The 20138-nt window shown below is 36.5% G+C and overlaps 2 protein-coding genes and 1 long non-coding RNA gene across 3 annotated transcripts; 2 read left to right on the forward strand and 1 right to left on the reverse strand.

The window, feature by feature from the left end:
* The first annotated feature begins 1933 nt into the window (after positions 1-1933).
* Positions 1934-3334, forward strand: LOC136276170 (uncharacterized). Its single transcript, XM_066087303.1, has 2 exons — positions 1934-2557; positions 2639-3334. Exons 1-2 carry the CDS (start codon positions 1934-1936, stop codon positions 3332-3334), a joined length of 1320 nt encoding a protein of 439 aa, XP_065943375.1.
* Positions 3335-7487: 4153 nt separating this feature from the next.
* On the forward strand, positions 7488-8191 carry LOC136274052 (uncharacterized). The gene is made up of 2 exons (XR_010712332.1): positions 7488-7618; positions 7968-8191. It is a non-coding gene; the product is annotated as an uncharacterized lncRNA (long non-coding RNA).
* Positions 8192-11134: 2943 nt separating this feature from the next.
* Positions 11135-19441, reverse strand: LOC117685271 (uncharacterized). The gene is made up of 4 exons (XM_066087304.1): positions 19142-19441; positions 18239-18335; positions 11601-11840; positions 11135-11349 (listed from the first exon to the last, which is right to left on the reverse strand). The coding sequence occupies exons 1-4, from the start codon at positions 19439-19441 to the stop codon at positions 11135-11137; spliced, it is 852 nt and encodes a 283-aa protein (XP_065943376.1).
* Between the last annotated feature and the right edge of the window lie 697 nt (positions 19442-20138).

Here is a 20138-nt window from a genome sequence, read left to right on the forward strand (position 1 = left end):
AGCTGCTTTTTGAGTATTCCGATATATTTTCACGTGATGAGGCTGACATCGGATTTGCACCAGATTTGAGGATGGACATAAGTATGCAAGACCCTACCCCACTGCGACAAACCTACCGATCTATTCCGAATGCTTTGTATAGTGAGGTGAAAGACTATATTCATAATCTATTGTCAAAAGGGTTCATCCGGAAGTCGAAGTCCGCCTTTGCCAGTCCGTTGGTATGTGTGAGGAAGAAGGACGGTAGTCTACGTCTCTGTGTTGACTACAGGAAGATAAACCAAAAGTCAGTAGCTGATAGTCGGCCCCTCCCAAAAATCCAGGATGCACTTGACAGCCTTGGGGGCAGCAAATGGTTCTCTCTACTTGACCAAGGGAAGGCTTACCATCAGGGGGTGATGTCGGAAGACAGCAAGAAGTTTACAGCTTTCATAACTCCTTTGGGGCTGTATGAATGGGAGCGAATTCCGTTCGGTCTGTCGGGAGCTCCAGCAGCTTTTCAAACCTTTATGAACGACTGTTTGGAAGGCATAAGGGATCGGTTCTGCTTGCCTTATCTGGATGACACCTTGGTTTACTCGGCAACTGTCACGGATCATTTGTCCCATTTACAACAGGTTTTCCAACGTTTCCGGGAGAAGGGGGTTAAACTGAAGCCGTCGAAATGTCACCTGTTTAAACAGGAAGTGAGATACTTGGGACATTTGGCCACGGGCAAGGGGTATACGATGGATCCTGAAGACAAAAGAGCAGTCTTGGAACTAAAGGAGAGGAGACCTGCCTCAATTGGAGAAATAAGAAAACTGCTTGGATTCTTAGGGTTCTACAGAAAGTATATCCCAGATTTTGCACGCCGTGCACGAATTTTGTATGACTTGGTGAAGCATCCAAAGAACAAGATACAGGCTAAAGTTAAGAAGAATGGGCAAATATCTTCTCAAGTAAGGATAAATTGGACTAAGGCCCACCAGGATGTGTTAAGTGACCTTGTAGATGCCCTCACGAATCCACCAGTCATGGCTTATCCACTTTTTGATAAACCATTTGATCTGCATGTGGATGCATCCGGGGAAGGACTGGGAGCCATACTTTACCAGAGGGATGATTTAGGGGTACCACGAGTGGTTGCATATGCGTCCAGAACGCTTTCACCGGCAGAGAAGAACTACCACATGCACTCAGGAAAGTTGGAGTTTCTAGCCATGAAGTGGGCGATAGCCGATCGTTTCTGAGACTACTTGTATTATGCACCACACTTTACGGTATACAGCGACAACAACCCTTTATGTTATGTCCTTACTACGCCTAGACTAGATGCCACTCGACTTCGGTGGATAAGTGAATTGGCAGACTTCAATTTTTCTGTGAAGTATAAGCCAGGGCCTAAGAATAGAGATGCTGATGGTCTGAGCCGTATGTCATTAGATTTTGCGACTCTCCAGACAGAGTGCACTATGGAATCAACGAAGGACGAGGTAGAGGCTACCGTCAGAATGGTGGAGGCTCGCACCAGTAATAAACTGCAAGGATTTGTTTCACCAGTTTGTCCCACACCAGATTCTGTTGAAAGTGTTACGAATGTACCGGAGGGGGACAAGGTCAGCCGTGAAGCTCTGCGGACAGCGCAGGAGGAGGATGAAACTATATCATTGGTAATCAAGCTGGTGAAGAAGGGGAACCAACCCAGTGCCAAGGAAAAGAAACTTTACCCTCTGCAAGTTAGACAACTTTTACGTAGCTGGAAAAAGCTCTTGGTAGACGACAAGGGGATACTTAAACGCCTTGTGAAGCTGTCGACCGGTGAGACCAGATATCAAAGTGTTCTCCCACCTGAACTCAGAGATTATGTTTATAATGAACTGCATGCCAAGATGGACATTTAGGGTCTGACCGAGTTCTGGCACTGGCTCAAGAGAGATTTTATTGGCCGAGGATGGCATGGGACATCGGGGAATTTTTTCAGAAGAAGTGTCCATGTATCAAGGATAGACCGCCAAACATTAAGCCTGTTGCACCCATTTACCCCATAGTAACAACTTACCCTTTTGAGATGGTGTCGATTGAACCGTGCAGTGGTGGTTACGAGTATATCCTGGTCGTGGTTGACCATTTCACACGGTTTGCCGCTGCCTACCCCACCAAAAATAAATCTGGGCGCACTGCCGCAGAGAAAATGTTCAACGATTCCTTTATGTGGTTCGGATTTCCTGATAAATTGCATCATGATCAAGAACGGGAATTCGAGAATAGCTTCTTCTCGAGACTGCAGGCACTAACAGGTGTTAAACATTCTCGAACCACCCCATACCATCCACAGGGGAATGGCCAAACGGAGAGGATGAACCGTACACTTCTTGGGATGTTGAAAACCCTACCCAAAGATCACAAGCGGAATTGGAAGAAACATCTCAGCAAGATGACTCATGCTTATAACTGTACAAGAAACACTAGCACAGGATACTCACCTTTCTACCTCATCTTTGGTCGTCATCCAAGATTACCAATAGACCTTATCTTCGGACTTGACGATCAGATGTCAGGAAAGAAGTGCGACTATGTTACTGAGTGGAAAAAGGGTTTATAGGAAGCTTATCGAATAGCAGCTAAATCAGCAGGAAAGGCTGGACATCGTGCAAAGGACCGATATGACCGGAAGCTCCAAAGTGCTGCCTTAGTTAAGGGGGACCGTGTCCTCGTGAGGAATCTGCTGGAACGTGGTGGTCCAGGGAAGCTGAGATCGTATTGGGAACCTGAAGTTCACATAGTTGTGCGACGACTAGGAGATTCGCCAGTCTATGAAGTCAAAACGGAGGGAAACGGAGGGCGGCTACGTCGACTTCACCGTAACCTGCTACTACCGTGTAATGACCTACCTGTACTTGCAAAACAGCAACCAAAACCAAAGTCTAAATCTAGACGGAGGGCAACACAACAGTTAAAGAAAGAGTTGTGCAGTGACTCCTCTGATACAGAAGAAGTGTGCTGGGGGTATCAATCTGAAACCACAAGCAGTGACCCAAGGCTTGATCCTAGAGCCAAAGAGTTTGTACCAAACACACAGCAGGAGGCACCCGCAGATGTTACAGAGGATTCCTCACAGACGTCCGTATTGACTGGAAATTCACAAGGACCTTCCAGTGAAGAGTTCGTCTCCATTTCAGAGGATGATGATTCAGAAGATGATGAGGACACCCCTACAGCTCGCCCTACTCGTACCATCCGGCCTCCAAGACTGCTAACCTACGACAAGCCAGGTCAACCAACATTCCGTGCAGTACAGAACAGTGTCAATGCATATCTACGCCTAGTGTCGTTTGACCCAGCGTTTGTGTAAATTGTGACTAAGGACTTTTCTTTAGAATTCATTGATGTTTATAATACATGTGTTGCCAATGTACTCTCCTTACAGACACTTATGATGGTGTTCATGTTCTTACACATGTAAAGTTACAACACATGTATATATATAGCCAGTTATGCCACTAAGTTCAGCCATGGTTACAGTAAGGTATCATGTGCACCAGCGGTTATATGTAAATGTATTGTTGTTTGACAAGTTGGATAAATGTGTGGTATGACTGTAGTCAAATGCTAGTCATTTTTTTAAACGTTGGAACCACTGTATGAAAATCCTAGTATCTACTACTTAACATTTTGCTAAGGAACACTAATGCTTGGCCAGCTGTGTGTGAAAATTGTTACTCCATTTTGAAATATATGTAGGTTTTTGGATCATAACTATACTTATAGTATAGACAAACATATAGTCGAGTACGGTCAAGTGGTTATCAATGTTGTTCGAAACCAATAGGTTTAATCATGTATACTTACTTTGATGTCATACATTGGTATTGACATCCTGCTTTTTCTGTCAAGTTGTATTTTTTTTTTTTGTAAAATGTCGGGTCGACATTTGTCGTTCAGGGGGAAAGTGTTAGCATAGGATAAGGGGGGTACCATTTTTTATGTACAAGCAAAGAGAGGTAACTCCAATTTATGGTAACGCTTTGACTGGTCCTCTGTTATTGGAACTCTTTTACATTAGAAGTCAGTATCTGGTACCCAACCAAATAAACGAATTTATTTCTATCTTCACTCTCTTCTTTCCAGGTAAAGTGGCAATTGTTACATACACATGTAGGTATTCCTGACAAAGAGACATGTTATGCTGTGTTTGACGAGAAAGAGGATAATGCACTCGAAAGTACAAGACGTGTAGGAATTTCATCATCAAATCAAGGACCAAGAAGACTTAGGATTTTTGACGAGTTTTGTCCACTTCTCAATAGACTACGTCTGGAATTACTCCTAGAAGATTTAGATTTAGGTTTAATGTTAGTGTTTAAACTTGCAGCAATATTTATAATTTATGGATTGAAAGAAACAATATATGCCACCACGCCATGTTCATTTAGGTAAAGATTTAGTAACTGTAGAGTCATATTAGACTGTACTAAAGTTTTTGTGCAAACACATAGTTATCTTGCTAACAAGTCATTACTGTATAGTGATTATAAATCCCACATGCCATTTAAAGGACTAATAGGCAGCAGCCCAGCAGGTGTTACAACCACAGGATGAAGTTCTGCCATTCAGTCAACTGAATGGTCTGGAAAGGTGACTGAATGGCACAGCTATGCCATTCAGTCACATTTCAGTTACCTTTCAGTCACATTTCAATTGACTGAATAGCAGAGATTCATCCTGTGAACATTTGTTTCAAACCTTTGGGGAGGAAGTATAAGTGACAAACAATTAGCAAAGAATTGCGGAATTTTAGAATTGTGTGAAGTTATGGATCATGTAGTATTTTGTACACTAAGCATTCTGATGAGTGTCCCTGGAGAAAATTGCAAAATTCTACTAATGTTGTCCGAAACCTGGGGCATCACGTGAAAAACGTTCTCACTGCTTCTAATATAATAGGTCGTACCTCTCTTTTGAACTTTGACAATGGGGTATTTAAATAGGTTAAATAAGGCCTCATAGGCAATACTTTTCAAATGTGCCCATAGAAATGAAAGATCAGACATGATTTATTATATTTATTTCATAAAATCTGAAAAATAATTGAAAATAAGTTTTCAAAGAACATTCAAATGGTATATATTTTCAATTCGCTTTGTATACACTGAAACTGGTAGTAGACTACAATGCCTTGCAACTCATTCACCTGATTGGTTTCCACAAACAAATGGAAACGCACAAAAAAACAAAAAGCAAATTTTGTATGCAAATTTATGCCGACGTCACAGAATCTTATGGTCTCGACCTGTTTAAATATCAGAAAATATCATACCCTGTCTCAACGTGGCTTGATTAAAAACATTCCAAGTAGTTGTCACCTCGCAATATACTTTTTCCTTCATATCAGATGCTCTGAAAAAGAGTACAAGTGCTTACATTAGGATTAGTAAGGGCAGTAGCATATGCATACTTACAATTTATATGTTTGGGGAAATGTGGCCATAGTCTAGTACAAATAGAAAATTGTTAGCCGCCCTGGAAATTGAAAATTGTTAGCCGCCCTGGCAAAGACATTATTATGCAATCCTGCAAATTCTGTTTACTGTGGAATCATCTAGATCCGTGGGGGTAAATTTTTGTGGATTGTGGGTTTTTGCTTATTCATGGGGATGTCATTTCGTGAATGCGTCGACGCGGTTTTCAGTTTCAGTAATAAATATATCTCTTTCTAAATTTGCTTTCGTTGAGGGTGTAAATTCGTGGGGGAGGGCTACCTACGAATACCACGAAAATTGAGCCACCACAAATTTTAATGATTCCACAGTAATCAGAGAGCGTATTATCCACTACAGGCAACATAATTACAAGTCAAAGAGCTTGTTTAAAGACGTCCCATGTGGACTAGCTTATTTTCCTTTAACAAAACTTACAGTGACTCAAATCATTGCTATGTTGATTGTGATAGTATAAGAGTATAAAACACATTCCCTTCCCTCACAGGGCCAGAACCAAAAACTGAAGATGAGACATTTGATGATTCTGAGGCAAAAGGTAAGAGTATAAAACATATCCCCTTTATGTGATATGTTAGCATGAATTCATTAAAAAAAACAATACAGGTCTATAGGTCTTTTCTCGTTTAACTCTGTGCCAAAGTTTTTTTCTTCATTCAGTTTGTGTTAACTCTTTAAAAACTAATGTATCGCCCATTATGGATCACCTCAAAGTTACAATTTTGCCAGATAACCACACACCCTTTTTTCAGGGGTTGGGTATACTTGTAATATAAACATGGATATACCTTGTTGCTATATAGCAGCAATTATGTGTCATATGTTCACATTATTGATTTAGATGCAACTCAAAATTAAAAGTTTCAACATGAAAAACTATTTAGACTGAAAATCAAATGAAACAATAACAGAAATGTTATTAACATGTACAGTACCGATCAGACCCAACCTAACAGAAAGTAAACCCCAACCAAACCCTGGGTTTACTTCGGGCTTATTGCTTGCCACAATGTTGTTAAAGTTTTCATTGTGTGGATGTAAGCTTTTGCAGCTGAGAGGCCATGCCGTTGAAATTATCCGTTATGTTATCCAGTGTTGCTCTTAGCTGATCACCTGACAATGGTTGGCCTTTTGGAAGGTGCTTGAATCTAAAATAAATAAAGAAAAGAATCATAAACCAAGGTATACCATAAATCAGAAATTTCCACTATATTCCTCTTATAATTAAAATGCTGCACTGAATCTACACACTGTGTTTACAGTGATTTCAGCAAAGATATAATTTTGTCAAAACTACATGAATGTAAACAAGTCTCTGAAATGTGGTTCACACCAGTACATGTACAAGGGTCATTCATGTTTACAAAAATATCTAATCTGTAAAACCATACCGTACCCTGGTTTAGCTTCAATAATGGTTTAAAGACTACCGGTACTTATCATACAAGTACAAACATATTTTCATCCACTGAGTATTGTATTTTAACTGTCAGTTGTCAGTAATGTAAAATTGAGACAAATGAGAGGTATAAGAAATGTTATCATTTTTTTAACCAAGTAGAACTTGACAAAAGCAGGGTGTTTAAGGTGTTTAAGTATAAATGAGTAAATGATTTAATTTTCTTTACAATTAAGGTCATATAGCAGCACAGCATCCCTAGTAACTAGAGTCTCAGCACCAGTCATACAGAAGAATGTTGGATACACATACATTGAAGAGGTACATGTTTATTTAAAGATATGGTAACTATGTATGTAACTATTTGTTTTTCTCTCCTTGGTCAAAACTGGCTCAAACCTCACAAATGCAACAGAATGCTCTCGGGTAATGTATATGTGCAGTTTGTGACCTGAGCTTTTTTTTCTAAAATCATCATAATTTACGGTCAAAGTTCAACCTTTATAGGTCTTTGACCCTTTTCTCTCTTTACCAAAATTTGAGTACCATATCAACGATTTAGACTTGCAGATATGTGTCTATTTGGTACTGTAACTATTTTTTGTTCCAGGTATACAGAGGTATCCTCGTGTCTCTAGGAGAAGTTTCTAAGAAACATGGAATTAGCATGGATAAGAAGTTGTGGCATAAAAAAAACCATGCATCGGTTTCCTTCAAAAGGAGACGCCTGTTATTGAAGGTATTGTTTTATACATTATACTTTTATAACAAAATGATGTGTTTACCATTCGTTTCAATGGCAGAGCTACATATTTTGCGTAACTAATCACGAAATTAACCAATTACAATGGAAGAACTGCACTAGTTGGTCAATATCAGTATGTCTGTGTGCTCTGCAGTAGATAAGCTCGAACCTTAGTCTTCATGCTTTGTTTGCTTGAACAGAATCTGTATGAATTGTTTTTTGTATTGTTAGTATAATTTCCTATATTTAGGCTACAACTGGGTTTCAAAAGGGTAGGTACAATGCAGCACACATTGTAAAACTTGTTTTACTTAATTTAATATATTTCTATTTTCCTTGAAAGAAAAGACAACATTTGAGGGAGTCAGCAAATTATGTCAAAGAAGGGAAAACATACGAACAAGACGTTTCATCAGCAGATGTAAACCCATGTGATATAGAAGCTTTACCTGGAAAGCGTAACTTCACTGGTGGTGAAAACACAGCAGTCTTTGTCTTGGAAACAACAGGACTGTCCCGCAACAGTGACATAATCCAATTAGCAGCTTTTGATGGGAAAGAAGAGTTGAATATTTACATTTCCCCATCCCAGGAAATAACGAAGAAAGCAAGTGAAATTACAGGACTAAAATATGATTTTGAATCTGGATGCATGTTTTCTGGAGGACAGGAAGTAGAATGCATTGATATTAGAATTGCTCTCCTTAAACTAATAGATTATGTTAGCAAGCGAGAAAAACCAATTATTGTAGGCCACAATGTAATGTCCTTTGACATTCCAATTCTTATCAAGAAACTTCAAGAGCATGGTCTTCTTCAAGAATTTTTGCGGCATGTCGGTGATTCTTTGGACACACTCGGGCTAGCACGTAAGTTATTCAATAAGGAAACTGTGGGCAACTACAAACAGCAAACACTCGTACAAGTTCTAGGAAAATCCTACCAAGCACATGATGCTCTTACAGATGTTAAAAATCTTTACGAACTTTTTGTATCCAAGTTCACATACAAAGAAACAGATGCCTTTCCTCTCAATTTCCATGTCCTACAGAAGTCATTCGTACCACTCGTTGAAAGGAAGCTTATTTCGAGTGCAAATTCAAGAAAACTTGCAAATTCTGGACTAGGACTTGGACACCTTAGTCTAGCATACCAACGAAACAACGAAGAAGGGGTTAAGTTTATTTTGTCAGAACATGGTTTCAATGCAAAAACATCAAAAGGCATCAATTTGTACTTTGAGAAACAGGAAGAATAAGCATTGTTAAAAAGGACAGTGTCATAAAAGTGCATGTCTTGTCTATCTTTAAAGTATGTATAAAATTGTAATATTTTGTAAACATCCATATTGTATTGATGAAATATGCAACAGGTTACATAGCTATACTATTACAAGTAATTAATATCGCAGTTCTTGATTTACATTGAATTTCTAAATTGATATTATATGAATTGTTTTTTTTATGTGTACATTGCTAAGGGACATGCATGCAATCATAATTTTTATATTGTAACTTTACCCTACTTTATTTTCTCATCGTGTTAGGTGTTTTCATGTCAAAAAATACTCAATGTCTCAGGTTGGGACATAATTGTACCTTTTGTAGTTATGTCGTATAAGACAAATATGGTCATACATGTATGTCAAGTTTGTTAATTTTTTTTGAATTTTAAAAAGGGTTTTTTTTTTTTTTTTTGGGGGGGGGGGGGTTGTTAATGACCATCTGCTGCTGCCTTTATTTGTTCTCAATGTGGCCATGAAATTTTTAGTGATAAATAGTATTGTTTGAATAATTATCATTATAATAAAAAATAAATGTTTTTTTGAGCAGATAATTTTTTACGACCAAAAAATTAGCGTCGATTTGTGTGGGTCAAGTTTGTCACTTTTTTTAATTTTAAAGGGGGGGGGGGCTTTTACTGACCATCTGCTGCCCCTATGTGTTTTATATAACTTTCAATGTGGCCATGGAACTTTTTTTGGTGTAATTATCATTATAATAAAACAAAATAGTATAATAAACAGATAATTTTTACAACTAAATTAGTGTCAATCTCTGTGTGTCAAATTTTTCAAATTTTTAAGGGGGGGGGGGGGTTGTTAATGACCATTTGCTGCCTTTATTTGCCCTCAATGTGGCCATGGTTTTTTTTTTAGTGAGAAATGGTATTGGTCAAAGTTTGTCAAATTTTTGGAATTTTAAGACTTATCTGAGCTTGGTTTTTAAATTCTAATAATGCTGATGTAATTACATTGTAACTGTTAATATAAGTTTAAGCTAAGAACTTAGGTGACAAATCTCATTTGATATTGAATGCATGTTGCAAAATAATTTTTACATTGGTCATTTTATACATTTCTTCATGATTTATAGAGTGCAAGGAAAGGGGGGTAACTCATCACATCACAGCTCAGTAACGAACCCTCAATGCCATGCTCATATTGCTCAGTGCACACTACTATATGAAATATGTTAATTTTAAAAAAAATCAATTGGATAGTTTTTTGGGGGGTCAGGTGTCCTTGGCTACCTTAAACCATGGCAACATGAAACAATGTTTGTCTGGATCGCCATACAGTTAATTCGAAACGGGAGAATGTTGATGAAAATCTTAATCACCTACTAATATTACTTGTATACCACCAAGGATGTTGTTTGTTTTTGGGACATTTTTACATAAATGGTGGACTTGTTTTAAAAGCTTTAACACTTATCATTGAAACTAACAGTTTGTATGTCTAGACTGTTTGAAAAAGGTATCGTATTATATCGCCTCATTTTCACATTCAAATCCGACGTTGAGGCGGGAACAATTGCACATTGTATTACGATTTTGATATTGCTTTTAACAGAGGTCATTATGTTTTTGCAAGTCATAAAATCAACCTCTATCATGGGGGCTAGATAAACTCTAACTTAAATATTTTTAAATTTCAAAAGAAACAGATTCTGCAAGTGTTAATAGGCGAAAGTCTATAATTTTCTATCATAAATTCCGTGGAAAATAGATTCATAAAGTTATGGACAAAAGTCGGACCATGCAGTTTAAAAGGAAAACAACATAACTGCAGATGTGTTTTAATGTTTAATCAAATATCAAATATAATAGTTTATCAAACGCTTTACATGTGTATATCAAATGCTTGCAATTTAATTAAAAAAAAAGCAATACTTAAATAGATAGTTTTGTCACAAAAATGAACATTAAGCTATTGAAAACTTCACCTCAACATACACATACTGTACAGTCATTATTTTATGAGAGTACTTAATTCCACGATCCCGTCATTTTGGATCAAATCGCGGGAATATAAAATCGCGAATATTGAATTTTTATCCTAATTCTTATAGTACTCAACTCCCATAAAATTAAAGCGAGATTTTAAAATCTGCGAAGGGAGTTTCTCGTGATTTTACGCCGATATAAATTTTTAGGATTAATCAGGAATCTAGAGTATTTGTTTTGTCGGAAAGAGAATTATTAAATAAAAGACATCAGCAATAATAATTAGACAGAGTATCCAAGCACTTCAACTTCACAAAGAGTGAGATACTCAGTGCTTATGGAGATCTTTACCAATCTCCCCTGTGGTAATGTCGGACAGTCGATGACGACCAGCTGAGACAAAGTACCGGGACCAGCAAAGAATCCGCAGGGAGTGTTGACATCCGATTCTGTCAGCCCTACAGTGACGGTGACATTCCGCAGTCGGTCTGACAAATCTAAGTAAAAAAAACAACATATATTAATGTGAAACTATTAACTAATAATTTGGAAACATGCATAGATTGCATTTTTTTCTTATATATTTTCTCCTTGCTAAAAATTAAAACGTAAAGATAAAGGTGTTTTCCCCGTTTTATTGTCACGGATGTCATCAAAGCTGTACTCCACTATTTTACGTCGTTTTACAATGTCGTTACTTGAAGACTATACCGGTAGCTCGTTTTACAATGTTACTGTGTGCCCCTACCTAGTCCCCACTCGTCCATTCCTCTATTGAATATTCTGACAGATGTAATGGAATATACAGCCTGCAGATCTACCAACCACCACGGATTCGTGTCTCCACCCACTGTGCATGAACACTTGTCGACGATAAAGTCTGTACCGTTGTTGCCATCAACTGCCAAATTGGCTGAGGTGACCACTCCTGTCCATGCATGCGTTGATGATTGTTTTGCAGGTCTATGCAACGCTAGGTTGGTAACATCTGCCAACAATTTAACAGAAATGAAGATATTTTGTGATGAATATAAAGCAATATGAGCTTTGTTTTTTAGAATTTAATTTTGCTGCAAAAAGCTGCTAGTATGATAAGTCTGCATATAACTTAAACTTTTATGATAAATTAGGTTTGAAAAATCATTAAGTTTGTCGGAAGAAAGATTTCTCTTCTAAGGAATATAAAGCAAATTAATTTTGTATAGGACGACAAAAATTCAATTACGCTCCAATTTAGGCTTCTAAACGACCTTTTAACACATAAATATGGCTAAAAGATATTTAAAAACCATGATATTTTTGTCACTTTAATATAACTATAACATTTTTGTAAAAAAACATTTCAACATGAAAACTGCAGCTCATATTGCTTTAAGGAAAAACAATACTTTGACCGTAAATTTAAAAAATAAATCAAGGGCTTTAATAACTGTTTCTCAAAAGTGCTAAAAAAATGAAGATCTTTTTCTTTTGAAGTGTAATTTTGAATAACATGTAAAGAAAACTAACAAATATTAATATTTATCGCTTTTTCTTCCCCCTCCTCCCTTATCTCTCTCTCCTTCTCTCTTTCTCTCTCTCTGTGTGCTCTGCCAAACTAGGGGCCTGCCTCAGAAACGCAAGTCGTAAAATGGGGATCTGAAATAGTCTGGGAATTTGATTTAAGTTCCCCAATTGTTTTATTGCTTAAAAAAAGCATGTTTTAAACCTAACAAATATCGAAAAGTATCTAGTCCCATTTTCAGATTTTCATGAGACATGTGATTACACAGACACCATGCGCATGTGTATAGAAACGAAAGTGCCAATTTGGTGAAGCGGGAGAGCTTGTCGAGAACAGGTCGGAGAGAAAGAGGAAAGACAGCTCAAAAAATCCTTGATTTTCATCGGGATGCCTTTTATATATAGAATCTCTGAATAAAGGAATATTGAATACAAGACATTAACGATGTATACTTGAAATACGATGTGCCGCACAGGGAGGGGAAGATGGTACTCGTACTTGGTGATTTTCTTACTTAAAGCTGACATGAATTCATATTCATAAATACGCATTATTTCTCTTTTATCTCCGACTACCGCCATATAAGTTATCGATTTCTATTGTTCTGCTCATCGCTACACACCCCCCTATGTAAGCTGAGAGCACTATTCATGCTTCACCGCATTCAGGTATTTCATGCACCCGAACACATTGCCTTGGACGAGAAGACGTGTAGAAACGCGTTTTGAAGAAAAATAAAATGACAACCACTGCACTGGCAATATCCAATACACGATGAAACAAGACAGACTGAAATCCAGGCGGAGATACTTATAAAATTCCTAGATAATTGTGAACCGTTCTCCTGTGTATGTTATAACATCGCACATGCGCAAACAACACACTGTGGCAGATCGAGCAATGTCAATGATCGCATGGATTTTTGAAACGGTGGAACGGATGGAAACGATGTTACATTGTCATTTTCTTGGATTTACTATCATTTATCTACTGTGTTCGATGTAGTACCGCCGGGGTTTTCAAAAAGACGCAGACGTTATTATACCCCCCGCAAACAAAGTTTGGGGGGGGGTATATAGTAATCACCTTGTCCGTCTGTCTGTCCGTCCGTCTGTCTGTGCAATCGTGTCCGGTCCATATCTTTCTTATGGGGAAACATTAGAAGTTCTTACCTCACACAAATATTGCTTATGACCTAAGGGTGTGTCATGACCTTGACCCAAGGTCATTTGGGCAAGGTCACTGACAGAAAAAATGCAAAATTCGTGTCCGGTCAATATCTTTCTAATGGAGAAACATTGGAAGTTCTTACTTTACACAAAAATTGCTTATAACGTAAGCGTGTGTCATGACCTTGACCCAAGGTCTTTTGGGAAAGGTCAAGGTCACTGACAGAAAAAATGCAAAATCCGTGTTCGGTCCATATCTTTCTTTTGGGGAAACATTGGACGTTTTTACTTCACACAATGATTGCATATGACCTAAGGGTGTGTCATGACCTTGATCCAAGGTCATTTGGGTAAGGTCAAGGTCACTGGCAGAAAAAGTGCAAAATTTGTGTCCGGTCGTATCTTCATTATAGAGAAGCATTAAATGTTCTAACTTTACACAAAGATTGCTTATGACCTAAGGGTGTGTCATGACCTTGACCGGATTGTTTATGACCTACGGGTTTGTCATGACCTTGATCCAAGGTCAATTGAGGAAGTTCAAGGTCATTGTTTCAAAAATGCTAAATTCTGTCTGTGTTATGTCTTGTATTAATGGAAATATTAGAAGCTAAAATTTGACACAAAGCTTGCCTGTCTCAGGCCACATAAAACTATTTTTAGACTCTCATCCCTGTCTCTCTGAAAATGGCCTGCCCCGATGAATTTTTTTTAGGAAAAAAAAAAGATATGTGGAAAAAAAATTTCGGAAAAAATCCGGCTCAGTATACCAATAATTCAAAATGTTTAAATATTAAATTTTTCTTAGCGGGGGGTATCAATTGTGAGCTTGCTCACAGTACCTCTAGTTCACGCTGTATGAACGACACACATGTTCGATGTGAATACGCAGTGAGGCAGCACTGTATGTGCAAAATAATAAAGATATCTGGAAAATCCTTTCACAGAATAAACATATTTTGTATTTCATTGATTGTTGTTTTCTTTATTCTTTAATACAAAAATTTTACTGCAATGTGTAGTTCATGCATTTAAAAGTCCGTGCAACCTAAATGCCTCGATCGGAAAGCAACCGACCGTAACTTTCTCAACCGGTATATATACCCCAGTGGCAGTAGAGGAGCGATCGAAACTAATATGGTGACCAAATGCTTTTATGAATTCATGTCAGCTTTAATGATTCCATAACATTAGAAATGAAACTTTTATTAAGACGGGTTTTAAAGTGAATTTTCAAAAGAAACTATGCACAATGTATACTTTTTAGAATATCCTTGCAAATCATGAAATGAATGTTTTGTGCATAACGTTCATGTGCGCGGATCCAGATTTTTATTGGTGGTATTTAGGTTTTCTCCGGAAAGGGGCTGTGGGATCCGAGGCATATATTTTGTAATCTTGTTGTGTAAATTTAAGATATTTTAATTTTCCAGGGGGAAGTAGGCCTTGAAAAATTGAAATATTTTGGTTTTGTCAAAAGGGATTTTCATACATTTTTTTTTTAGTTCGGGATGCTATGGATTATCCGGAAAAACTTGGCAGCGGTGTATCCAGGAATGGTACGGATTCTCCAGAAAATTAAAAACTGTGTACCAAGGAATGCCACGGAACATCCCGAAAAAGTTGAAAGCTGTATACACCGGAATGTCAAGGATTCAGCATTCTCTAGAAAAACTTGACAGCTGTGTACAATGTAATGCCACAGATTCTTTAGAAAAGGTTGACGTATGTGTAACCAGAAAGCCACCGATCGGCAGTCATTGGATATCATTAAAAAAAAATATTGATGCTAATTTATACTCGAAGGAGATAATCTCGCAGAGAGGCCCTTTAATAAACAGAGTGAGTTTTTTTCTTGAAATGATGATAGGTATATAGACAGGCAAGGTTACAGTGTTATGAATAGAATATTAAATGAACTCATTTATTATATTTCAATGATTATTTATTCCTCCTGTGTATGTTTGATGTATAGACTTTTGGTAACATTTAATTTTAAATTTGGTTAAGTATTGTTAGTTCAATGAGGGCTGCTGTACTGTTAAAGTGTGAAATTTACTGCCATTTGGGTGGGGGTTGGGTATTTTTTTTTTTTGGGGGGGGGGGGGGGTATACATTTCGCCGTATAATGAAGTCTTTTTTAAGGTCAGTTAATTAAAATTGGTACATGTAATATATTGCCTGCGCTATTTTAGGAAATAGCTGCACATTGTAAGCATTATTAACAAAACTGAATATAATAAAATTGACCCGTCAAAGTCTACAAGTTTCTTTTAACAAAATTAAAATTAAGATGATGGTTTAGACTCCAAAATGAAGCTTAGAATGCAAAAATGAGACCCTCAGCCTGGTTTATCTAAATAATGGGTTCTCAGATGACTGTCTCTCAAGGCCTGTAGGCCTCCTATTGGTTAATGAAGGGGTCATAAGGTAAGAATTCTAGTTTCTTGTATAAAAGATACAAGAATTAATGTTCGTAACTTTCTTTTGATGATTATTTAATTTTTTTTTTCAGAAAAGGTACAGGAAACGGGTCCTGTGGTGATGAGAGTGAGGATAAAAAGATTACCAGACTAAAAAGGAGAGTCTTCATGGATACATTAACAGTCGAGCCTCAGTCAACGCAAAGACATAGTTTTTAAAAATCGTCTAGGGACCAACGTCAAAGTAGTTTTAAAGATCAGCAAATGTCAAAATGCTTGCATATAAGTAAAACCATATGTTGCTGTCAAAATGCTTGCATATAAGTAAAACCATCTATGGTAAGATTTCATTTTTTCGAATAATTAAACTATTTTCTTTGTTAAATTGAATCCGAAATGAGGCCCCGCCCTGCTCTCATAATTTTGGTATAAAGGAATTTGAATCTACATTATATAAGGTTGCTTTTAGTAAAGTTGCATCTTTTGAAGGCAAATGTTTTTTTTTTACTTTAAAGATTTTTTTCTTTATGTCTCTAGAAATTTGTTTCCCCCCCCCCCCCCACCACATTATGTTCGCGTTTCATAATTTTTCCGTAATTTAACCAATCGTGAATACTACCATTAGTTTCGAAAAACGTTATAATGCATTTATTTTGATCAATTGATTTTCTAGCAGCGTGAAATTAAAATCATCGCGATTGGTTCTTAATAAGAAATCGTGAAATTTTAACATCGTGGAATTAAAACGACTTGCAGTAGTTTCTGAAAAGAGGATGCTCAGAGATCTATTTTCCAATGTAAAAGCTCGACACGCCCCCCCCCCCCCCTATTGTGGCTCAACCTACCCCTGGGGTCATGATTGTCACAACAATGAATTAACACAAACAGAGGATGCCTTCACACAATTTCAGCTTTGGTTCTTAAGAAGGTTTTCTTTTTTAGATTTCTCAAAAAATTTCAATAAATCCTAAGTATCTCCCCTTGTTAAAAGGCATTGGTCTTTATTATTTGGAGAAGATAAAGTTTACAGACAGACGGACGACAGACAAAATGTGATCAGTAAAGTTCACACGAGCTTTCAGCAAACAATTATTGGTTTATCAGATACATGATCGAAAACAATGTGGTTTCAACAATCATTTCAGGTACATGTATACATGGCTTATTACTGAACACTAAGGTTGTGAGATAAAAGCACCAGGAACATATTATCTTGTTATTTTAGAGATTAATGTTGAAAGTATTAAAAATAAGACAAACATTTCATTTTATTAAAACACTATTTTATAGCATACAGCAAAACATCAACTGTGCAGTAAATGTATTTGAATAAGTTTTAAGTCCGATGCAAATTGAACCAAAAAACCCTTTTTTCCATTATATAACTAATATAACTAGATAATGGAGTCTTCATTTGCTTGTTCATATTGAGTTATAACGTTTTGAATCTATTAAAAATAAGGAAGCTCTATGATCAGAATTCAACATTTTTTGTAATTTCTAAATAAACAAACATACTTGTTAATAGTTAAGTATTAATTAGCTAACCACAATCAGTAATAAGCATTACATTTAAAATAGTTTTGGTATAAATATCAGATGGTGAATCTGACAATGAAGGTTAAATATTCAAAAGCTTTAACAGGAGAAGTGAGTAACACGTGGTGGCATTTAGAGCTTATTCTTCAGATTAAATGTCCACAGGGAGAGTGTCTCTCTCCTGGGGATTATTGATGGCAGTTTGTTGTAAATTAGCCACCTTGTTTTAGTTTTGAAAGCATATACAAATAAAAATTGAAAGTTAACAAATATGGGGATATAATTTTCACCAGTCTTGCATCTTTTCAATATCAGGTCATACACTTCATTACGGACTTTAAGTTTTTCGCTAAAATTGTAGGCCTCATAGTCCCTTTTTAAATATTTGAGAGAGGTGGTAGTCATTACAATATTTTGATTTTTCTACTCCAAAATGAAATTTAATTTAATGCATATATGATACTCCTCGACAAGTGTTTGTGTAAGCTATGACACTTAAGTGACTATTGGCCTTTTCTTTTGATAAGCTAGACTTATGCATGTTTCTTTTAAACTTGATGGGTATTTATTTTTATTGATCTTGAAATAAAATATAAGCATGTGCCAACTCTTTGTGTTGCAGCAAAAGACATATCAATGACACAATATATTGATCATTTTAAGAAATAGGGATCACTGATTTATTATTATCAATTTATATTATGTGAACAGATTTGCATTGTATGTATAAAACAATCGACATTTAACCCACCTCGAATACAATGGACTTTCTTACTGGACAACGTCACACACTGATCGTCTGAGGAGCACGCCAGACATTCCTGGTTCATTTCTGGTACATTTACAGTCTACAAGACGGTCATGGTTGATTATAAAAGCGTGTTATTTACTTTGGTTAACATTGAGATGTACATTATTTGTGACTGTCTGTTAGGTTTGGTTTTCTTTTTTTAATAACAAATTTTGCGATTTTCAATCGCTTGCAATTTTACTTATAGGTGTTCCTGCAATGTATTTTATGTTGCTGTTGATAAAACACACCAAGTAAATATTCAAAAGTAAGAAGGAATTCTCATTTATTTATTCCTCCATTTACTGGCCTTAATTTGCGAGCTATGAACTATACAGTACATGTAGGTCTCCAATAGGTATTGTAAGTAAGCATACCTGGGATTTTGGTTAATCGGTGAATTTTTACCCTGAGAAATTCTTTTTAATTTTTATTTTGCAAACTCGCGTTTCTTAACTTTCTTTTTTTCTAAGATATATCTCTCATTTAATTTATACATTACCATTCTAACTACTAAAAACTTACATTGTATACAAGATGAAGAAAAAAAATTATAATGGGTATTTAAAACGCCATGATTTGAACAAATTAGCCTCTTAACCATTTGAAGGTTCTCGCACACAAGTTGCAGCCTTTTTGAGGAGTATTTTTTCTATATCTTCTAAATTTACAAGAATTCTTTATTATTCCCCCTTAAATATAAGGAGACCGTTCTTCCAACAAACTCTAATTCCTCAGGACATATGATAAAACAAGCAATATTAAAAATGTATGATCTTAAAAAAAATGTCATTGATTCTTCGTATTATGAACGTTTCTTACGTATTATTGACCAGTCAAAAAACAGAAGAGGTAAAACAATACCTGATTGAGTTCAATTCTAACATAGTCGGGATTGGTTTCCGTTTTGTCGATGGCCGACACGAGTTCACACAATAGTTCCTGTTTCCGGTAGTTGACTCCTCGACATAGTTTGGGTCTGTGTCTACATTCCCGGACACACTGCTGTTGTCCAATGATCTCCAACACCCGAACAACGGGACCACGATACCTCTCACCGGGAACAACCGCAGATGTCACTCCCTCGTACAATGATACAACACACAGCAGTACTGTTGTAAATGTCACTTCATTCAAATATTTACCAATTAGAAGGTGAACCATTCTGTGCTTGTTTCAGATTTAAGTATAAAATTAAATGATGGTTTTTAGGTTTTGTTTTTTGCCACCAGCCTAATACGTTTATCTTTTTCGCAGCAAAAATATAAATTAAAATTGAATGAATTTCTATCAAAGAACTCTCCTTGAAAAGCTTTTAATGAAATTAATAATATATATTAAAAGATTCTCTAGAAAAGCTGTCTTTGAACAATGGAATCGACAAAAACCAAGTTCTATGAACGATTATGTCGTAAACAGAATGGGATATTTTTGCAAGTTACTTTGTCCTTTATGAAAATTCTACATCATCTACAATCAATTTCCCTTATAGCTGTTCTTGTAACTTCTGAATTCAAAATCTACTGGTATTTCCGATAATTGTAAGACATCGTTGCCATCCCTTGTTTAATCACTGTACCCTTCTGTTAATTCACTGTACATCTACTTGACAACAGTGTACCTACCCACTGACCAGCACTGTACCCAACTGCCTATACGAGATTCTGACAAACATTGCATTGTTCTGTTACCTACTGCATCTTTTATTTTCATTTTGAAAACGGTCAGAACTATTTTCGACACATCCCCTCACTTCAGTGACATAGTGTTTAACGATTCTTTTGGTATATTTCACATTTTGTATTTTCTCTGTTGCTTATGCGACCACCGATTAAATTTTGTCAAAAATTAAAATTTCAAA

This window comes from Magallana gigas, chromosome 1 (genome assembly GCF_963853765.1).
Source record: "Magallana gigas chromosome 1, xbMagGiga1.1, whole genome shotgun sequence".
Taxonomy (NCBI): Eukaryota; Metazoa; Mollusca; class Bivalvia; order Ostreida; family Ostreidae; genus Magallana; species Magallana gigas.

Bases quoted from the DNA above. Each gene is read 5' to 3' on its own strand.
- LOC117685271 (XM_066087304.1), bottom strand. From the start codon at position 19,441: ATGGTTCACCTTCTAATTGGTAAATATTTGAATGAAGTGACATTTACA. The intron at 18,336-19,141 runs GTATTGTTTTAC...ACCGTCTTGTAG, and splicing joins TTAGAATTGAACTCAATCAG to ACTGTAAATGTACCAGAAAT. The intron at 11,350-11,600 runs GTAGGGGCACAC...TTTTTTACTTAG, and splicing joins AATGGACGAGTGGGGACTAG to ATTTGTCAGACCGACTGCGG.
- LOC136276170 (XM_066087303.1), top strand. From the start codon at position 1,934: ATGGCATGGGACATCGGGGAATTTTTTCAGAAGAAGTGTCCATGTATC. The intron at 2,558-2,638 runs GTTACTGAGTGG...CATCGTGCAAAG, and splicing joins CAGGAAAGAAGTGCGACTAT to GACCGATATGACCGGAAGCT.